Source organism: Colletotrichum fructicola, assembly GCF_000319635.2.
Source record: "Colletotrichum fructicola Nara gc5 chromosome Unknown KSG_Nara_v1_contig03, whole genome shotgun sequence".
Lineage (NCBI taxonomy): Eukaryota > Fungi > Ascomycota > Sordariomycetes > Glomerellales > Glomerellaceae > Colletotrichum > Colletotrichum fructicola.
This window is the reverse complement of record NW_027094053.1, coordinates 3,449,008-3,469,945: the sequence shown is the minus strand read 5'-3', so window position 1 is coordinate 3,469,945 and position 20,938 is coordinate 3,449,008. Positions and strand designations below refer to the sequence as shown.

At 49.4% G+C, this 20,938-nt stretch overlaps 8 protein-coding genes across 8 annotated transcripts; 2 read left to right on the top strand and 6 right to left on the bottom strand.

Annotated features, from left to right (window-relative positions):
• Positions 1–1,865: 1,865 nt before the first annotated feature.
• On the top strand, positions 1,866–3,268 carry CGGC5_v005765 (Bifunctional solanapyrone synthase; the record flags this gene model as incomplete). The annotated part of the gene is made up of 2 exons (XM_032024574.2): positions 2,549–2,700; positions 2,767–3,268. The coding sequence occupies 2 exons, from the start codon at positions 2,549–2,551 to the stop codon at positions 3,266–3,268; spliced, it is 654 nt and encodes a 217-aa protein (XP_031878662.2).
• Positions 3,269–3,576: 308 nt separating this feature from the next.
• Positions 3,577–4,779, bottom strand: asqI-0 (Tyrosinase family protein asqI; the record flags this gene model as incomplete). Its single annotated transcript, XM_032024573.1, has 2 exons — positions 3,577–4,200; positions 4,267–4,779. 2 exons carry the CDS (start codon positions 4,777–4,779, stop codon positions 3,577–3,579), a joined length of 1,137 nt encoding a protein of 378 aa, XP_031878700.1.
• Positions 4,780–5,707: 928 nt separating this feature from the next.
• Positions 5,708–8,221, bottom strand: CGGC5_v005763 (Heterokaryon incompatibility protein 6, OR allele; the record flags this gene model as incomplete). The annotated part of the gene is made up of 3 exons (XM_032024572.2): positions 5,708–6,621; positions 6,695–6,726; positions 7,152–8,221. The coding sequence occupies 3 exons, from the start codon at positions 8,219–8,221 to the stop codon at positions 5,708–5,710; spliced, it is 2,016 nt and encodes a 671-aa protein (XP_031878663.2).
• Positions 8,222–10,477: 2,256 nt separating this feature from the next.
• terG-1 (Efflux pump terG) lies at positions 10,478–10,873 on the bottom strand (the record flags this gene model as incomplete). The annotated part of the gene is made up of 1 exon (XM_066151510.1): positions 10,478–10,873. One exon carries the CDS (start codon positions 10,871–10,873, stop codon positions 10,478–10,480), a length of 396 nt encoding a protein of 131 aa, XP_066009172.1.
• Positions 10,874–10,926: 53 nt separating this feature from the next.
• Positions 10,927–12,149, bottom strand: terG-0 (Efflux pump terG; the record flags this gene model as incomplete). Its single annotated transcript, XM_066151509.1, has 4 exons — positions 10,927–11,020; positions 11,072–11,100; positions 11,228–11,988; positions 12,071–12,149. 4 exons carry the CDS (start codon positions 12,147–12,149, stop codon positions 10,927–10,929), a joined length of 963 nt encoding a protein of 320 aa, XP_066009095.1.
• Positions 12,150–13,314: 1,165 nt separating this feature from the next.
• Positions 13,315–14,223, top strand: CGGC5_v005760 (uncharacterized protein; the record flags this gene model as incomplete). Its single annotated transcript, XM_066151508.1, has 5 exons — positions 13,315–13,368; positions 13,419–13,433; positions 13,480–13,537; positions 13,595–13,822; positions 13,877–14,223. 5 exons carry the CDS (start codon positions 13,315–13,317, stop codon positions 14,221–14,223), a joined length of 702 nt encoding a protein of 233 aa, XP_066009096.1.
• A 121-nt stretch (positions 14,224–14,344) lies between these two features.
• On the bottom strand, positions 14,345–17,678 carry CGGC5_v005759 (Transposon Tf2-9 polyprotein; the record flags this gene model as incomplete). The annotated part of the gene is made up of 2 exons (XM_066151507.1): positions 14,345–14,515; positions 14,838–16,994. The coding sequence occupies 2 exons, from the start codon at positions 16,992–16,994 to the stop codon at positions 14,345–14,347; spliced, it is 2,328 nt and encodes a 775-aa protein (XP_066009288.1).
• Positions 17,679–17,734: 56 nt separating this feature from the next.
• On the bottom strand, positions 17,735–20,158 carry CGGC5_v005758 (Retrotransposon-derived protein PEG10; the record flags this gene model as incomplete). The annotated part of the gene is made up of 1 exon (XM_032024314.2): positions 17,735–20,158. The coding sequence occupies one exon, from the start codon at positions 20,156–20,158 to the stop codon at positions 17,735–17,737; it is 2,424 nt and encodes an 807-aa protein (XP_031879022.2).
• Positions 20,159–20,938: the final 780 nt, after the last annotated feature.

The following is a 20,938-nucleotide window of genomic DNA, read 5'->3' as shown; positions in this document are numbered from 1 at the left end:
CGCACGTTGTCTTTGTCAAACCTGTGTTCAGGCATATGCGCTTTATCCATCTCCAACCTTAACACTGCTGCCTGTTTGCCAACAGAGGGGCACAGTACGCCTTACAATACTTATCCTAACGGTCGGCCGCCATAAGGTCTGGATGTACTGCCCTGATGATTGCCACAAATACTGCAAGAATAGCGACCAGAGGACTGTGATTGGACCGCATCCCTGTCGGCCTGTCAAATATGGTGTCCAGCCTCGGTCGGGGAGAGCCGAAAGTAACACCGTTTTCGAGATGAGAGGCGTCAATGAGCTTTGGTATTGTCCTAGTGCATTACCTATTCGTGAATTCGGAGGTCGTTCCCAGGCTCGTACAGGTAAGCCTCCGTCTCAAAACTCAAAATCAACTACCATGAAGCTAGCAGACCAGCCTGAAGTGAATGTCGCCGTACTGACAAGGGAACTGTCCTACATAAGATCTCACTTCGCGCTGGAACCAAAACTCACATCGCGCGTCAGTGGTACCATATTTCTCTGCGTTCTCTTTCAGATGCACCAAGCTCGGAGGGTCCAGGAAGTATTCAAATCTCGCCTCGAAAGCGGCGAATAAACATGTTTCGAGGTCATCTGCACCTTCAACAAATCCTCTGATTCCACGCAGTTTGACTGGGTATCAACCCGAGCTGCAAGCTTAGTCCGACTGGTGACTTAACGGGATCTACTAACAGTGTTCCCGTTCCACGACCCCCCGACCAGCTGGACATTGTTGAGAAGCACTATCACCAGAAGGGTAAACATGCATGCCAAGGGGCAAACTGAGCAACAAGAACCGCAATGGGATCCAAACAACAAATACATGCGCTCTCCCCATTCTTCATGGGCGAACTTAGACGATCTTTCTTCCCAAATAGGCAAATTTTCTTGTTTGTCACCACTACCTTACGTCACGTCATGTGGATTTACAGCTGATGATTCAACGATGGGTCGAATCTAGGCAACGACGTTCCTAACCTTGATTCTGCCATGCAGTCAGCAGGAATGACGGACTAATCGGACCAGCTCATTCAAAACGCCAACGGCTCTATTGCAGGGCGACACCTCTCTTTAGGACCCGTTTCGGGCCCTCGGGCCCGGGATGCCACGCTGCGCCCGGGAGCTCAGCCCCGCAAGGCTGTTCACAACTGATTGTTCGAGGGCGCGATTGGCCTATTCGGGGATCGTCTGAATGGGCGTGTGCCATACTGAATGGGGAGAATGAGACCGCAATGGGTGGTTTTCGTTGCGAACTTATTGCATTTGGATTTGCGCCGCTGGACTGCATGTCATGTAAGGTGGTGTAAATCCTTCGGCTCTTAAGAAAATCTAGTATCCTAAGTGTTGTATGCAATTGCCTTATGCCCGTGTTCGCGGACCCGAGGAACCGAGAACGGGATTTGGAATGCGGCTGAATGCAAACAAAACCTTGTCGGCGATGCAAGGCCAGTATTTAATATTTAAGTCATGTAGTAGCCATGCTCTTGATTCGCCTTTCGTTGCAGATTTAGTAACAGCATTCTCCTTTCAAGGTTTCCTAAGATTAAACGCATTCATAATTGCCTCTATTTTTTCAAATTACGCAAATAATGCTGCATCATATCGTCAATCTCGGCATTGTGGTGGGGTTAGTTGCGGCGACAAAACACGTCTTGTCTATTAACGGGACAACGTCAGAAATCTTTAAAAGCGGAACGCCTCCAGTGAGTAAATTTCCATCAATCACGTTTCTACGTGGGCTAACCACGGCGAGTGTGACGCAATTATTGGGGCTGGTCTCAAAGACAGGTTGCTTCTTCCAGCAGATTCTGCCTATGAAGATCAAGTCAACACATGGTGGGCGAACAATGCGCGGCAACATCCCTGGTGTATCGTCCTCCCGCAGGGTGCCGATGAAGTTTCTCTCACTCTCACAACCTTACTAGATACCGGATATGGGGCTGGCGATTGGCACATCGCAGTCCGGAGTGGGGGCCACGGCTGGCAACTCAACAACAACATCGAGAACGGCGTCACCATTGACCTCACGCACATGAACTCGTCTGTCTATGACAAGGATGCGAATGTGGCTCGTGTTGACACTGGTGGCCACTGGCAGTACGTCTACAAGGACTTGGACGATCAAGGTGTCGTGGTTGTTGGTGGCCGCGATGGCAATGTTGGCGTCGGGGGGTTTCTCCTTGGTGGGGGCACCTCCTTCTTCTCTCCTGCTCGAGGATTCGGTGCCGATAACGTTGTGAATTACGAAGTTGTCCTTTCCAACGGTACCATTGTCAACGCCAACAAATCCAGCAACGCAGATCTGTGGAAATCCCTCAAGGGTGGCGGGCCCAACTTCGGCATTGTTACGCGATTCGATCTCGAAGCGATGCCTACACGGAAACTTCACTACGAGGTTCGCTTCTTGCCCGTAAACGCAACTGATGCAGTCATCGATACCCTAGTCGAGTTCGCTGACTACGACATGTCCATGGCGGACAATGCTCTCGTCACATATCTGACGTACAACAGCACGCAGAGCACGGAAATTATGCTTGGTACCATATTCGTTAACACAGCTGGCGAGGACAACGTCACAACTGCTTACGACAACCTAAGGAAGATTCCTGCCCTTTTGGAAAGCAGTGAAAAGAAGACCCTGGCCGAAGCAGCAGCAGGATCGCAAGTAGGCGGTGGAGTATGGTAAGTCTTGCCTATATCTTCCTTGGGTGCGCATTTAGTGTGCCTCACGGCTGACCGTAAAATCAGGGCCTCTGGAGCCACACTTCTGTACAGAAATGATAAGTCGATACTACAATACGCTGCCAAGACACATGAGAACTTTGTCAAGTCTCTCCAAAACTCGATTGGAGAGGATGCATTTGATACTATGATCTTTCTTCAACCAGTCACCAAGGACTACGGACGAATCGCTCAGGAAAAGGGTGGAAACATGCTTGGACTGGAGAACATGGCTGGAAACGCCGTAATGTGGACGGCCGCCGTGTTTGTCAAGACAAACGAGGCCGATTTCGCCATTGCCGAGCAACGTCTAAACGAAATGTCGAGCTTCATGAACGACTTCGCAGAGTCTATCGGTGGGGCTGAAGATCTGGTATACCTCAACTACGCCAGTTCACGTCAGGACTCGCTAGGAAGCTACGGTGCCAAAAGCCTCGAGTACATGCGCAAGGTTGCGGAGAAATATGATCCAGAAGGCATTTTCCAGACGCGTGTTCCTGGAGGGTTCAAGCTTTCAAGGGCAGCTTAAACGGCTTGCCAGGAAATTACTTGCTTCCTCGTAGTAAGGTTCTGTGGCATTTACCTCTTTGTATCCGAGAGGACTGTGATATTATATTCAAGCGCGGATCATCCCGGTATCTTAACTAGGCAAACGTGTGTATTTAAAGCCAGTCAATATAAGAAACGGCCCGGCGCATAGATATTGAAAGATTGAACATCGGGAATGGGCCTGAGCGCAACAATGCTACTGCCACCTGCTTCACCAAAGTCTTGTAAGGTCGCAAGGTCAGTGATGTTATGAACAATGCTAAGCTCGGACACAAGCCTCAGGGGCCATTAGAACTGAGGAGTATAGTCGTTGACGATGCCGAAGATGAACTCCTCGTAGTGACCACGGCCCTCAAAGGTCTCTTGGCCAACAATGCCACCCTTGATAAGACCATTAGCGCGCTGGTAAGCGCCCTTCTCATCCCTGACGATAAGCTCAGTGGAGATGTCCAGCGCCAAGGTTTCGCCGGTTGGCAGTGTGTAGTTGACCGTGATGCCCTCGGTCTCGAGCAGACCAGTGACAGGAGGCCAAGCAGCCTTGTCTCCCTTCTGGCGGACGACCATGCTATCAAGGCTGCAGCTGACCAAGAGCACCTCGCCATCCTTGACGACGTAAGAGCGGCGGCTCTCGTTGCCGTTGTAGTCGAGGAGGTTGTACCAGACGACTGAGTAAGGTCCAAAGCGGCCGTGACCCCAGTCCCAATAGCGGGGGCCGTCGATGATGGACTGGTTGCCCCAGTTCTTGTCATGGTATCCTACTCCATCGGTGAAGCTGATAGCGGTGTCCTTGACTGTGAGGTCGACGGTCGTGTCGGCGTCGCGAACTGCGTTGGCCCAGTAAAGTCCAGGGAGGAGGTTCTGGTTGGCACCAACAGCGCCGTTGAGGTCGCAGGGGTAGTGGGCGGGTGCGGTCTATTTCCGTCTGGTTAACAATCTAAAATATAAAGCAAAATTGGTGGGAATGCGAAAAAGACTTACGGATTTGAAGGTAATGTTACCCTTGATATCCATGACGGAAGAGTCAATGTTGATGTGGTATTCAACATCAGGCTTGTCCAAAGCGGAACCATCGAAGTTGCCAACTCCCTTCCAGTCACCAGTGATACCCTTAGGTCCATTGGTGAGGGTGACGCCCGACTCAGCCAAAGCTTCATAGTAGAAGTCCGTGCCGTTGGCATAGACACCAGAAACTTGAATAGCGAGAGGGTGAGGGTATTGCTGGAATTCGCCAGTGTTGAAGAAGACAATGTTGAGAGTCTGGTTGGTGGCCTTGGAGAAGACATCGAAGTACCAAAAGTCGGCAGACTTTCGCGCAGCCGGCGTCAGCATCTTGAAGCCATCGAGGTTGCCAGCCACAGAGAGGTGCTCGACGGAGACAGTGCCATTGAAATACTGAGGGGCGAGCTCGAGGGTTCGAGTAGTGTCGTTGATGGCAGCTCCGAGAGAGCAGCCGACCATGGCGGACGCCGCAAGAAGTTTGTTGATGCCCATGATTTTGGAAAAATTATGATGTAGAGAGCGAAATACTAAAGACTGAATAGTTGAACGAGTGTCGAATAGTAGAGACAGATGATGCTGTGACTGGAGGAGAAGAAAGAAGAATCGAATCCCATTGAAATAAATCGTCCCTATTTATGTTGTCACCGTAGGTAGAAGATGTCAACTCTTGCTGCGTATCTCCATCTTTTCTCGGTAGTCTTGAGCTATACGAAAACGCGGCAACAAGCAAAGCCCTTCATCATAGCTAGTTTGCCTCATTGGCTCCATGCTAGTTAATGATACTCCCTGCCGCGGATTGGATCTGTGGGGTCGATGATATGGAATCGAGGCAGTGTTCCGCGTATTTTCAACGGGATCTCCGCGATCTTAATGTCTCCCATAATCTCCAAAGCTATGCATCGCTGTCAACTTACAGTGACAGTCAAGAATTTGACAACCCCTACTGGGCGCAGTGGTCAATACTCGGGTTTCGCGTTCAAGGATGCCGCGTATTCGTATAACTGGCCAGTGCGCTATCCGAACACTACGAGCCACATAGCATGAACTTAATCCCCTTTTCGAATGCAGTTATTGAAGAAAGGCTACTACTACCACTGCTACTTTAACCAGCAATAGCAATTACAGCTTTATAAATTCTATCCCCTCTAAAAGGGAGCTTCACATCAAGAGGTAATCTTCCTCATCTGGTTATTATTCTTATCCCCTCGCTTTTTCGTAGTGGTCACGTTAGTTGGTAATAACCTCCTCCTTCTACACTCTCGTATGAACTATTCATATTCTCTGGGGTCGTTTAACAAGCTAGCACGGTAATAAGTATCCTCAAAGGATAAGAAACAATATATATCTCAATATTAAAAGTTAGATTCGCTATGCAAGGCTTTAAGTAGTGACTGTTCATCATTGAGTAGCTTACTATGCTCTATAGTATGAAGATTTCTTGCTCACGAAGGCCCCATTTAACCCAATCTTTGCTGCCCTTCTTCCTCCCAATGATTATGGCACCAGTCAATGGACGTGTCTGGCCAGGAATAGCAACATCTTCTTGAGAGTCAACAATCAGAGCGCTTCCAACAATCCTGTAGTGCGGCTGCCCTCCCCCTGGTGGATTGACTGTGGGCCGCAGAATGAAATGAAAACCACAGCCAAAGACGATGGCACATACGTCGCCTTCCGCTACTTGGGTGTACGCCATACCGAAGAAACCACGATCGGTGAAAAACGGTGAGCCCCCCTCATTGCGTTTCAAAACTTTGTGAAATATGGGGAACTCCTCTTCGCATGCCTTGAGCAGAGAAATGCCGTCGCAGCTTTGCAATAAATTGACCAAAGCCTGCCTCTCGGCAGCCCAAGCAGTGAAGTCCACGTCAAATGGTATGCTTGCTTCACACAGACAGTCGATCATGACTGCTAGCCTCTGCTCGGGAGGATATGCATTGCCCACATTCATCCGGTGCACTGTTGTCAACAGCTCCGCCACAGCTGATAGCTCTGGTTTAGGCTTCAAAAAGCTTGCCCGGGCTCTTACACGATCAAACACGACGCCGGTCAATGTAAGTTTTGTTCCATCAAATGCTCTAGTGAGACTGCCATCAAACCCTTGACTGGGACTCAATGGTCTTCCCTGCCAAGGATTTGGTACCTGATAAACATCATCACCTCTCAAATCCCAACGAGGAACCCAGGAAGGGAGAGCATTTCTTGTCCCGCGCTCCTCGGAGCTATGTTCCTGAGCGAAATGAAGGATTCGGATGTCGCCGAGGAGAATGCGCTGACGAGCAAAGTCGGTATACACCTCTTCCTTGGTTTTTCCATAGTCCGGCTTCATGAGGCGGCCTGGTGTTACGGTCAGCTATCCGACAGTAGGGTCTGCTAACAGAAGCTGGGGATTGAGACGTAATAACAGTACACTTGGTCGTGGTCTGGGTCGTAGGTTGTAGGCTGTAGTAGATCGGTCTTCAGAGGCTAAGGTGATCAGTCTTAGACTCAACAAGTAATTCGCAGTGAAGGTAAGCTGAGAGTATCCGTGAGGATGAATACTAAGTTGATTGCTGAAGAGCTATGGAGGTCTGACCATGAGCCAGGCTCAGGGTCATACTATATACAGGTTCCGAACAGTTCCTTACGATGCTGGATAGCTGGGATAGCTCATATCCAACATATCCATCCTTGTCTTGTGTCCGTACTGTTCCCGAAGTCACGTGACCTGTACCATAGTTCTTCCTTTCCCGATGGTTCCTGGTTACACCTGTGTTACTGCGTACATATGTTCCGCGTTAGCCGCCGAGATCCCAGGCGGGGTTGTTCCAACGTGTTGTGCCTAACGGGTCGTAACACCTGGACCTAGGTCGGCATATGTAACTGACATTGTCGCGAATAATGCGTAGCTGAATGCGCGCAGGACTAGCAAGAACGGAAGGAATAATGGCACCAATCCCTCTGGGTACGTGATGCACAGGAAGCCCAGTACTGCCCACATGAGACGCTTGGCTATCGACCATGCCTCCGGCGCCGAGATCCGAGACCAGTTCGTGGCTATGAACACTAGCATGACTGGTAAGGGGGCCAACCACAGTAGGGAGAGGTAGGTAACTCGCATCTTGGGTCTTTCTTTGTAAATTCCCCCGTCACCCTCGTGACTGAATACTCCTAGGGATAGGAAAGCGAATATCCTGTCTTTAGGATTCGTCATATCTGTCTCTCGCGCAAGGTTCAAAATCGCAGCGATGTCCAGCTGGTCTGTTGAATAGCGATAAACTGCTGCTTCCTTTAGGTAACGTTCCAAGTGCAGCTGAATGTGGCAATGGATATTGGAACGATCGCACATATACACTTCCTCAACGTCTATGCAGCGAAAGCAAACCCATGCGGCACAACGTATCAGTTGCTCCCAGGCGATGATTTCTCCTCCCCAGAGAACATCGGTGCTCTGACCTAGTGCTGCTTCCTGGATGACCCAGCCACGATTGAACCAGGGCTGGGATAGCATTTGATTTAAGGGTTCCCATCTCTCATCATTGGTGATGTTGTCTCTCTCTTCGGTGCTCAGCCGTGGGAAACCGTACCATAGACTTCGGATACCAGCCAGTAAACTGAGGTTCTGTCGAACATACGCATCTCGCTCCCGAATCAGTGATCCCGCTTTCCGCGCGTGGCCGTTGTCCCCGCCCCCCAGGTGAATCAGTACCCTAGACGCCCTGGCGTGAATTTGACCCATGAGAGCCACCTGGTGGCTCTTCTCTTCCTCGTCATCTTGGTTGATGCAAAGGGAGTCGGCCCAAAGGACTATCTGCTGACCAACATGGTCGCGAATTTGGTGCAAAGCTTCAAAAAGATTTGGCGTGATGTACGTAGTCTTGTCGTTACATAGAATGACTTTGCTCTTCACGTTGGTGCCCCAAACGTAGGAGATTGCATAATAATAAGGCCCAAACATGTTTTTCGGTCCACGGACGTTGTCCAAATTCCATGTTTCCAACCGGCACCTCGGAGGCTCGGCAGACTGGCCTGCCTCGAGAACTAAACAACGAATGAAATTCCCATGTGGGAGCGACTGGTACACTAGCCGCTCTGGGATGTGCTCGCGATCCATCGACATTGGACTCGCGGAGGCTGTGGTCTGCTCAGTTGGCTCAGATCATTTGTGGGCTTGGTCCACTTGCAAACGGAAAATCAGCATCTAATGAAGATAGGAATTCAGAGAAAGCTCAGCTGGGGTCGAGAATTAGGAAAATCTTCTTTTTTCAGCATTTTGGCGCATCCTCCCGGGGCTGTGTACAAGTGGCACTGCATGCATATTGTAATTATCTTGCAGATAAGCGAGTGGCTGAGAAAGTGCCGGCACCGCAGCCAGCGCGGCTTATCTAGGTCGCCAGGGCAGGGGTGCTTAAGCGCCCAGTCACACAGGTACTGGGTAGACTGATAAGTCTTGAGTTGTGATTGTTGTTGTTTCCTAGTCTTGGGCATGTGAGTCACTTGATAGCTATATTTTCGTATTCGTGTCCGTACTGACCAACTGCGCCAAGGGAAATGTCTTTTCCATTTTCCAATATCCTGCTTTCGAACGCAATGGCTCAAGAACATCAAGCAGTAAGTTCATTCCCCTACTCAAAGGCTTTCGAAAAAGGACCTTGGGGGCCAAGTCTACTGATGCTGCTTGGTGATTCAGCTTTGGGAGAAGAAAAGCAATAACTAACACATTGTGATTGCAGGTCTCAGCGAGCTTGGTTGCAACCGTTATGAACTATGCCACCTCTCTAGGTCTTGGATTAGGTGCACTAGTCGAGACTAATTCTAATAGGAACGGAACAGACCTTTTGAGGGGTTATGGAGGAGCTTAGTACTTAGGCGTTAGACTTGCTGCGTCTAGCATCATACTTACTGGTATTTTTGCTCCTTATGAGCATAGGAAGTCTGTTCAAATGAAGAAAAAAGGTTGTTATTAGGATAAGAGTAGCATGAAGTTGACATACTTATTAAACTATCTGCTGTCCTTCTACCTGCGTTTGGAACATTATGTGGAGATATGTTAATAGTAAATGAATAGTCGCCTATCCCATCGAGTGCGAGATAACGTCGATACAAACATAGCCCACTCTTCTCCAAATTTACCCTATTTAAAAGCCTCCTATTCGCGGGAATAGGGGAAATAAAGTCGGATTAAAACATAATTCGCTACTACCCCATATATATATATATACCAACGTTATCTCGTACTCGATGTTACGACCCGTTATGCATGGATAACAGTTGACCGACCCACTTGGGCGTCGGGCGGCTAGGACAGGACATTTGTACTGCAGGATCACGGGAACAACAGGGACTCACTCGGAACGGAAGAACTATGGCACAAGTCACGTGACGATAAGATAAGACTGAGCAGACAGTGTGGATCACTGAGCGCTCAGTAGGACCTACTGAGCGATCACCAACGAGCACTGAGCGCTCAATAGTACCTGATCAGCGATCAGCAGCAGGACAAGGAACTATTCAGGACTTGTATATAGTATGACCTGAGCCTGGCTCAAGGTCAGACTTCCATAGCTCTTCAGCAATCAACTTAGTATTCATCCTCACGGATACTCTCAGCTTACCTTCACTGCGACTTACTTGTTGAGCCTAAGACTGATCACCTTAGCCTCTGAAGACCGATCTACTACAGCCTACCACCTACGACCCAGACCACGACCAAGTGTACTGTTATTACGTCTCAATCCCCAGCTTCTGTTAGCAGACCCTACTGTCGGATAGCTGACCGTAACACTCGACAGGATAAAGGTAGTATTAAATTGAGGTATAGTAGCTAGTAATACTGCGTTTTTTACACGTATAGTGTTTAGGGGTTATATATTATTTTAAAGGCAGTTGAAGCTTTGAATTACTAAATTTAATAGTAGTAAAGCTCTTTTAGGTAAGCTAGTAAACTTAAACTATATAAGTCTGTTAGCTAGGTGAGAATTTATTATTATTAACTTTATATAGAAATCATTACTAAGAAACACTAGACTTTTCAAGATTTACTTATGAGATATTAAATTATTATTCATAAAAACGGGCTTAGGCTTGTGTATTAATATGTAATATGTAACGATAGAGGGGTTGTCACTAGGTATCAAAGAATGTCCGACAAGTGATGAACCCTTTAGACCTCCGTCGAATCAGCCGTATCCTCTTCCTTTTGCTTTCCGGCTAACTATCGTCTTCGAAGATCTTTGAGTAGAAAGATGAGGGCGAGAATAGTGCCGAATGCTGTCAATCCCACAGAAAACCAGAGAGTACCCCGATACCCATGGAGCAAGTCTTCCTTGGTGTGCCCGCCATTGTTGATCTGAAGCTCAATGGTACCAGCGAAACCAAGACCTAGCGATATACTGTAGACAACAATCGTCATGATGACACTGGATCCCATACCCTGGTACTCTTGAGGCACCGCGTTCGCGAAGATGATCGTGGCAGCAGGCAACGATGAGTCCATGGCAAAAGTGGCGATGATGGTGGCGAAAAAGAAGTAGGTCCAGTACGTCGAGTCTATGGGTCTCAGGGCCTGGAGAAGCGAGGTGACGAAGTAGCAAAGCATTGCAAACAACATGATGGACGAGGCTGGAACCTTGTTGATTATTTTGCCGACGATTAATGCTGTTGCTATGCCTGTGACGACGATAGGGGAGAGCCATGCAGCCAGTTGAATGGGCGTTTGGCCACCGACGTTGAGGCATATTCGGACGACATAGAAAAGCTAGACACGTCGTCAGTCTGGAACAGTCTCGGGGCGAAGACTAGTACCTACCCAAATGCCGAATGTGGACCAGCCCGCTGCTGTACAACCAAAGACGAAGGCTATGTCAGTAGTGAGGACGGCAACAGGTAGGATTGGAAAGCGAGCTACGCGAAGCTCGATGTAAAAGAATGCCGCCAGGAAGAAGAGACTGAGGATAAGGCATACGTAGACGTAAGGTTCAGCCCACGTAGTGACCAAGCTCTGATTCCAGGCGAAGTTGAACAGAACCAGAGCTATCACACCGCTTGCGCCACCCGGGAGATCAAGGCGGTCCATGGTGTCGCGAATCGTTCGTCGCTGCTTTTGCTCGCCCTCGTCAGGTATGTTTGGAACTGCGACGAGAGTGATGACGAAGACAACGGCGACCCCCAAAGCCTGACTCCAGTAGATCCATGGCCACCAAGCCATGGCAAAGAGGGGCCCAAAGAGGAGACCTGCCATCGCACCGAGAGGGGCTGATGCAGCGAACCATGCGAATCCCATGTCCCGATTGCCCTGAGAGAAGCATTTGCCCATGAGGGCGAGTGCATTAGGCACCGTCAAGGCAGGACCAAGGCCCTGTAGAGTACGAGCAAGGATGAAGACGGGGTAGCTGGAATAGACAGAGAGTCCTGCCATCATGCTGGTCAGAGCAAGCCAGCCCATGCCGATGGCGAAGATTGCCTTATTGCCAAACTCGTCACCAAGACGTCCTCCGATCAAGATGAATGTACCTAGCGTCAAGCCATAGCCCGAGACTATCCACGAGAGGTCACCGGGTTCCGTCACACCAAAGGTCTCTCCGATTATTTCGGGCGTCGTGAGGCTGTTGCATAGGCCTAGCTGATTGGTGAACATGGATGAACACACTGTCATGATGAAGATGATCCTCAAGGAGAAGCCATCGGCAATGTAGACGTGCTCATCTTTCGCAGTCTGGGCAGAACCTATCGATAGATAACGCGTGAGTTAGTCCACATGTTCACAAGGCCCCGAGCTTTGGCAGGATGTCTTTTGAAAGCTGCTTACCGTCATCATCATGCTTCTCTGGTGGGATTGTGACACGATACGATGCAGTCTCCTGCACTTCTGGAGACGAGGCGGCCATTGCGAATCGAACTGAAGGTTAGTCGGCTGTAGCGATGGGCAAAAAGGGTTGCTGAGGAGAGAAATTTTGAGAGTAGGTGGCTGGTATCGTCCCCAATGGCTGGATAAATAGTGCAGACCTCCTCTATTACAACACCTTCTACGACAACCCGCATGGACAATTGAGCGTAGGCGTCACTACAACAAAGAAATTCACGGAACGTGAAGAATGAGAGCGGGCCCCATCCGACCTGTTTGACAGTGCAATGCGGTTTTCTTTTGATACAGTCAAATTGTGCATTTGTCAGCATCCATTTCGGGGCCACTGACTGATTGGCGTTGTGCCGTGTGTAATACCGTGAGTATGGTGTGATGTCCATCCCATCACCTACCAAACATCAATGCAATCAATATCATATGGGTTTGCGGCCATAGGGCTTGGCGATCAGCCGCCAAAACCGGCATCCCGCGTCACCTTCCGCGACATTCCATTTCGTGCATTGACATGGCTTCGAACTGCCGTATCGCTGGGAAGGCCGCATTGCACTGGAATAAGACGTGTATGTCGCTTGAATGCTCACGTTAAGCGCTTCCCATCGACACCAATTGCACACCATCACGATGTGAGGCTGTGTAGTTTACGTACAAAAGAACAGAGCCGGAAAATAAATCCCGCCGATGTCCAGGGATATACCCCTGGAGGACTAGTAGAATTTGCATGCTAAGGCGTAACCGGCAAATTGTATTGTCATCTTTACCCACTTGCTGATTTCAAAGCAGGGTCGCTTGAACTCACCCCGATCTGGCATCCCGGTGTTACGGTCAGCTATCCGACAGTAGGGTCTGCTAACAGAAGCTGGGGATTGAGACGTAATAACAGTACACTTAGGTCGTGGTCTGGGTAGTAGGTCGTAGGCTGATAGTAGATCGATCGTCAGAGGCTAAGGTGATCAGTCTTAGGCTCAACAAGTAATTCGCAGTGAAGGTAAGCTGAGAGTATCCGTGAGGATGAATACTAAGTTGATTGCTGAAGAGCTATGGAAGTCTGACCATGAGCCAGGCTCAGGGTCATACTATATACAAGTCTAATTCCGAACATGTTCCTTTGTACCTTGGGTCGATCTGGATCATTCTGATCCAGAATGATCGTTCGGCCCCCAAGTCGTGTTGGATCATATTGATCCAATATGATCGTTATCTTATCGTCACGTGACTTGGACCATAGTTCTTCCGTTTACCGAGTGAGTCCCTGTTGTTCCCGTGATCCTGCAGTACAAATGTCCTGTCCTAGCCGCCCGACGCCCGAGTGGGTCGGTTAACTGTTATCCATGCATAACGGGTCGTAACATCAGGTCCCCTCTCCAAAGGTCTTGTCCTCAAGATCCAACATAAGTAGGTCGTTGGTCTCAGGTTGGGGTCCCGTCAATCGTGCTTCCTGATTTATCCATGATGCTGACACCATGTCAGGTCGCGTTCAGAAGTCGGATTCTCGTGAGACTCGTCGTTCTCAGATTCAGCGCAATCGCAAGGCTCTTGGTGCTCTGGTCGATCACCGTGGTTACGACGCAATGCCTTGTTCCCCTTGTTTTCAGTACAATCGAGTGTGCAAAATGGACCTCACCAACTCGAAGCGTTGTGGTGAGTGTGTGAAGCGGGGTTTTTCGAATTGTGACGGTGGTGACGTGGCAAATGCTCGTGAGTTCCTTGGCACCTTAGTGTTTCCTGGTGTCGCTGATCTTGTCTTGATAGTGAATCGTTGTTTTAATGAGCAAAAGAAAGTGGAGCGGGAGGAGGAAGAGGCTGAGGAGGCGTTGGAGGTGCTGCAGACTCAGCTTGCTGCTGCTCTGAGTCGTTTGTCCCGTCTTCGGAAACAGAAGAGGTTTTTGAAGGAGCGTGGGTCGGATTTGATTCGTCGGGGAATGCAATCCGTTGATGAATGGGAGGCCGAGGAGCGTGCTCTGGAAGCTCAGGAGTCCCGAGTGATGGAGGATTTGTCGTTGTGGGGGGCCCAGACTGAGTCGGACTGGTCTTCCCTGGGTACGGGTTTTGTGGACTTGGGTATTCCTCCGAACGCGGGGTCTTCCGAGGTTTCCTAGTTGTTCTCCGGTGTTCCTAGGCGGATGAATGGTTTTCCTTGTCGCGGTCGATCTGCTTCTGTTGGTGGTTTGGTGAAGCGATGTGGGTGCTTGATTCGCTTATATCCAGCGTTCTTCTGGACTAGTATGACAGGTGCTGGTGTGACTTCTCGTTCTTGGTGTTGTTGCCAGTAGATCGTGAGTTCTTCTGCTGCGTTGGTGATGTTTTTGGCTGGTTCCCATGTGTTGTCTTCGTGTCCGTATCCTTTCCATTTGACGAGGTATCGATACCCTTCTGGCTCTTTGAGGTGGTCTATGATTCGTTCTACTTCGTATTCTGGTTCATTGTCTTCCACGATGATGAGGTCGTTCGTCCGTGATCCTTGTGGAGCTGGTTCGAGTAATGAGACATGGAATACTGGGTGACACTTCATGGTTTCCGGGAGTTCGAGTTCATAATTGACTGGTGAGATTACTCGTGAGATTTTGAAAGGTCCGAGTTTTTTGTAGTCGAGTTTGTCGTTTGGTCGTTTTGTTTTGATGTTTCGCCGTACGAGATAGGCGCTATCTCCCTCTTTCAAGGTTGGTCCCTCAATCCTTCGTTTGTTGCTGAATTTTGTCATTCTTTGTCGTACAAATTCGAGTTCTTTGCGTGTGTTTTCCTGGATATCCTTGATTTGCCGTACTGAGGCGACAGCCTTGATTGCAGTTGGCCCTGCTCGGGGTTCTCCATAGGCGGTAGGTTCAAATCCATAGTTGAGGTAGAAGGGGGATTCCTTGGTACTTTCTCCTACTGCGCTGTTGTAGGCGAACTGGGCTATTGGTAGCAGTACAACCCAATTGTCTTGGTTGTAGTTGACATAGGCGCGGAGGTAGGTTTCGAGGATCTGGTTGATTCGTTCTGTTTGTCCGTCGGTCTGCGGGTGGAATGCAGTGGACATTGATTGTTTGATGCCAAGGTGTGACATGATTGACTTCCAAAAGTTGGAGGTGAAGATCTTGTCTCTGTCTGACACAATTTCCTTGGGTGTTCCATGGTTGGCGATGATGTACTTAAGAAATGTGTAGGCACATTCTTCGGCGTTGCTTGCTTCTTTGTACGGGATGAAGTAGGCGTACTTCGTGAGTCGGTCCACAATGACAAGAACGCTGTCAAAGTGTGTTCCCGTAAGGGGTTCTCGAGACTTCGGTAGCTTGACGATAAAGTCGAGGGATATGGATTGCCAGGCGGTTTGCGGCACAGGCAAAGGTTGTAGCATACCATAAGGTTGATGTCTAGCGGGTTTGCTTTTGAGGCAGACCTCACAATCCTTAATTGCTTTTGCCACACGTTCTCTAGTGACCTTTTCTCCATATTGTTGTCGTAGTCGTTTCCAGGTTTTGGTGATTCCTTGGTGACCGTGTGCGGGGCGAGCATGAAATTCCATGATAGCTTCGTCGTCTAGCTCGCTAGTCAGGCTAGTACTAGATCGCCCAGCCATCATCAAGAGTTTGGTTGCTGGCACGAGGTCTCCGTCGTTGTTTCCTTTGAGAATCACCTGGGTTTCTTCAGGTACCGGGACGTTGTAGTCCGGCCTTCGGCTAAGAGCGTCGGCTTTGCCATTGTCTGATCCTTTGCGGTGGATGATTCGGAAGTTGAATTCTGATAAGAATTCCGACCATCTAATCTGTCTTTTATTCAACACTTTCGAAGTCGTGAAGTGTGAAAGGTTCTTGTGATCTGAATACACAAGTACTTCGTGGGTGGTTCCTGAGAGCTCAGGTCTCCATTCCTTAAAGGCTTCAATGATTGCCATGAGTTCCTTATCGTGGATCTGATAGTTGAGTTCGGGTCCGTGGAGCTTGCGAGAGAAGAAGGCGCACGGATGTAGTCGTCCTTCTGAATCTCGTTGAGATAGTTGCGCTCCGATCGCATAGTCGGATGCGTCGGGCTCTACTTCGAACTGTTTTGTCGGATCTGGAATGATCAAGACGGGCTCACTGGCGATGAGGTCCTTGATCTTCTGGAATGCTGTTTGTTGTGGTTCTTCCCATGTAAAGGGCGTGTCTTTGCGGCTGAGGCTTGTGAGAGCCGTGTTGATCTTGCCATAATCTTTGATGAACTTGCGGTAGAAGTTGACGAAACCTAGGAATCCTTGGACTTCCTTGAGGTTGTTGGGTACCGGCCATTCCTTGATGGCTTTGACTTTGTTTTCTGACATGCAGACTTTGCCAGGGGTGATGGTAAATCCGAGGTATTCCACTTTTTGTGTGTGAAATTCGCTCTTCTCAGGTTCGACCAACAGCTTGGCTTCTTGGAGGGCTTGTAAGACGTGGTGTACGTCTTCTTTGTGTTTTTCAAGTGTTGGCGAGAAGATGAGAATGTCGTCGAGATAGACTACTACACAAATATCGACGTACTTGCGTAGGACCTGGTTGATCATGTTCTGAAAAGTCGCAGGAGCGTTGGTAAGGCCGAAGGGCATGACGAGATATTCGAAATGTCCTTTTCGTGTCCTGAAGGCGGTCTTCCATTCTTCGCCTTGCTTCATTCTGATCAGATTGTAGGCTCCTTTGAGGTCGAGAGCTGTAAACCAGTTGGCTCCGTGGAGGAGTCGTCTCATTTCGTCGATGAGGGGTAACGGGTATCGGTTTTTGATCGTCATCTCGTTGAGCATACGGTAATCGACGCATAATCGTAATTTTCCGTTCTTTTTGGGTACGAACAGGATTGGGCTTCCTGCTGGTGACGTTGAGGGTCTGATGTATCCCTTCTTGAGGTTTTCTTCAAGGTATTTGTCTAGAGCTTCCATCTCTGTCTGGTTGAGTCCGTAGATTTTGTTGAAGCGTGGTTCCTTCCCTTTTTTGAGGGGTATTTCGTGGTCGAAACTGGTGTGTTCGGGCAGTCCGGTTTCTAATTCGGCTGCAAAGAGTTTCTCGTAAACTCTGTATTCTTCTGGGATAGACAGAAGTGGATCATTCTTTTGTTCGAGATCCGTCGTTGTCAATGGTTGTGACGTGGCTTCTTTTGCCTTGAGGTAGCAGATGTATCGTTTTGCTGTTTCTTGCTGTATCGGCTCGTTTGAGGCCTGGTTTTGACAGGGCTGCTCAGGGACTGAGTCGTCGTGGTCCCAATGGAGTTGGCCTTTGCTCCAATCTATCCGTGGGTTGCTTGTTCGTAGCCAGGGTAATCCTAGCACTATGTCGTATGTTCCTAGATCGGCAATGTCGAATTGGATTCTTTCTTTTCGATTCAGGTAGCTCATCTCGAGGGGCGCAGTCTCATTGTAGATGGTACCTCCTTCGTACTTGAATTCTTCTCCTTCTGCCGTGTGTAACTGATAGGGTCGCTCTTTTCCTCCCAATTGTACTTCTAGCCTGTTGATGGCTCGAGGGGCGATGTAATTAGCTTCAGCTCCGCTGTCGATTAGCGCGAGTGTCGTTTGCTGGTTGATGGTAACTTCGAGTTCGATATTACCCTTATGTCCTTGTGACATCTGGTGGATGAACCTTTTTCTTGTTGCCTGTCGTGGTTCTTCGTCGGTAGGCGAGTCTAGTTTTTTGACAGCTCTGAGTGTCCTGGGTAGGTGATTTGCTTTCCTTCCCGTCGTGCTTTTGTGAGGCTGTTCTCGCGGATCTTGACTTGTGGAGGTCTGGGTCCGTTCTTCATGACTCTCCAGGCGCGTGCCTTTTCTTGGTAGTGAACTTGGCATTCGTCTTGTTGGCATTCGTCCCACTTCATGTCGTTGTCATGTTGACATCTCATAGGAAACTGAGGGCTGGGTCTGAAGACTGCGAGGTTATCTTCAAACAGTACCATGGTCCATCCGATCATGGCGGATGTCGAGTAAATCTCGCGGATGGGCTCGTCGTTGTGTCTTCTGGGGTAGAATTGGTAGTCGTGCTTTTCTCCCATGTGTTCTTTGCATCTGTCGTGGAAACACTGGGGCCAGAAGAGGGTTTGGTGAAGTCGGTGGTTGCTTCTCAGCGCGGGGTGGTCTTCCGTGTGTAGCTGAGGGGTGTAGTCCCGATCTCGCTGATTTGCCGAGGTGCCGTAAAAGTGGCGATGTTGCTTGTCTTGAAGCATGTCGATTTCCTGGTACTTCAGGAGTTGCTTGATTCTGTTTTCCTGGTCGTCAGGTTCCTCTTCAGAGCTAGAGTCGTCCACACTGGGGGTGAACCCATAGGTAATCTCTGTCTGAGTACGTTGTCGGGCAACGTCGCGAGGTTCGTCCGAGTCATAGGGTGAGCTTTCGCCTTCTCCAAAAGTCCAGTTACTGGTCATACTGAGGAGTTGTTGTTCCGTCAGGGGATCGTGCTGGTGTTCTGGTTCTTCCTCTGATTCTTGTTGGCGTAGATGCGTTTGTCGGGCATCTTCTCGCTGGATTAGTTCCATTTCCTTCCGGATCTGTTGTTCTTCGTGGTGGAACCGTTGGTTGATCGCATGTGCGGTGATTGGTTCTGGTCGCTGGATTCGTAGCATCTCGTTCAGTTGTTCTCTGGGTTTTCTTTGAATCTTGCTGTTGCTGGTGTGCATCATTGCCAGGGTTCTTGGGCGAGTGTCTGGAGCGGACATATCATATCCGGATCGTCCAGGGTTGCTGTCCCTTGGGTAGTGTCCTGACATTTCTTTGTCTTCGAGGTGGATCCGGCAGTCGTCGTCGTAGCATCCGGTCCAAGACTGGGATGCGTGTGGGGCTTTTGCAATCGTGTTGACTTGTCGAGGTCGTTCGGCTACTGGTTTCCAGGGAAGTTTCTTGGGCTGCTTGCAATTCTTTGCGATGTGACCCTGCTGGTTGCAGTTGTAGCATTTGGGGTTCCAAGGCTTCCTGTCGTTGGGTTTAGTCATCATGCTGAGATCCATGGGTCCGCTGTGTTGTCCGTAAGCGGTGCTTTGTCGATTGTTGTTCCAGTTGCTGCGGGGTCTGTTGTCGTTCCGCTGGTTGTTGAACTTGTGCTGGGGTTGCCACTGGTACTTGCGTCCCGTGTTGGGTCCTTGTCGTTTTTCGCCCTTTTCTTTGCGTCGTTCGAATAGCCTGTTGTCGATCTTGATTGCGAGGTCGGCATACTGAAGGAAGTCTTCGGGGCGATCGATCTTGACGATTTCGTCCTTGACTTCGTCTTTAAGTCCCTGATAGAACATGAAGATCTTGGTTTCCTCGGTGAGGTCGAGCTGAATGCTGAGCTGTCTGAACATGGCGGCGTACTCCTTGGTTGACTTAGTCTGTCGCAGTTGTGCGAGATCTCTTTCAGCTTGTCGCTTTTCATCGGGGTCCTGGAAGAGAGATCGTAGGGCATCTTCGAATCCCTGAAAACTGCTGTAGATGTCTCGGGTCTCGGTGGAGCACTCGTCCAGGGTTTCGTACTTGAGGAATTCTTCCTGGATGGGTTCAAACCATTTGAGGGCTCGTCCTCGTAGGTAAGTGGCGGCATGGACGACTTTCTCGGTTTGACTGGTGAAGTCTCCATGGTGGAAGTTTTGGTAGTTCTTGACTTGGATCAGGAATGACTTGAGTTGTCCAGGGGTGCCGTCATAGGTGATCGGGGCGCTGAGCTTGAGTTTCTGTCGTCCTCCAGTGGGGGTAGTGACGATGTTGGCAGCGGCCCGAAGGGTGTTGACTTCGTTCTGTAGTTCCTGTATGAGAGGGTTGCTGCCTTGTCCTCCTAGGCGAGCGATTCCGTTTTCGAGGTCCGTAAGTCTCTGGGGTCCGTTGCCGAGCTCCTGGATCATCTGTTTGAGGCCCTGGAGTTCGTTGGCGGTTTCGTTGTACATGGCCTGGACCTTAGCAATGTCGTCGTCTCCTTTCTTGACTCGGGCTCGAAGCTTGTCGTAGGTTTCCTTTTTGAGGGTGACTTCGTCGTCCGAGTCCACTGCCATCGGAGCTCCCTCGAGTTCCTCAGCCAGGCTTTTGACAGGCTGTTTGGAGGAGGAAGAGCTTCCCGGAGTGGGTGACTTGGCGGAGGCGCGTGAAGACATTCTTGTCTGTACTGTTAGTAGGTTTCAATGGTCAACTTACTGAACAGGAGCAATCAAAGTGTTACGGTCAGCTATCCGACAGTAGGGTCTGCTAACAGAAGCTGGGGATTGAGACGTAATAACAGTACACTTGGTCGTGGTCTGGGTCGTAGGTTGTAGGCTGTAGTAGATCGGTCTTCAGAGGCTAAGGTGATCAGTCTTAGACTCAACAAGTAATTCGCAGTGAAGGTAAGCTGAGAGTATCCGTGAGGATGAATACTAAGTTGATTGCTGAAGAGCTATGGAAGTCTGACCATGAGCCAGGCTCAGGTCATACTATATACAAGTTCTGCACAGTATCTCTTGTGGTGGCTATGTAGGATATCCGTGCTATCCAACATATCCATGGATAGCTGGGATAGCGGACATATCCAACATATCCATCTTTGCCCTGTATCCGTGCTGTTCCCGAAGTCACGTGACCTGTACCATAGTTCTTCCTTTCCCGATGGTTCCTGGTTACACCTGTGTTACTGCGTACATATGTTCTGCGTTAGCCGCCGAGATGCCAGGCGGGGCTGTTCCAACGTGTCATGCCTGTCGGGTCGTAACAGCGGGGTTGTTCCAACGTGTTGTGCCTAACGGGTCGTAACACATATATATCAAGTAAAAAAGTATCTAGTTATTTTTTATATAACTTTAACGCTAAAGCGTTATACTAAGGTCCCCTTATTACTAGTAATAAATCAGTACTTAGAAAGGTTAAGCGTATAAAAATGAGTTTTTTCTAGGCTTCCGTTA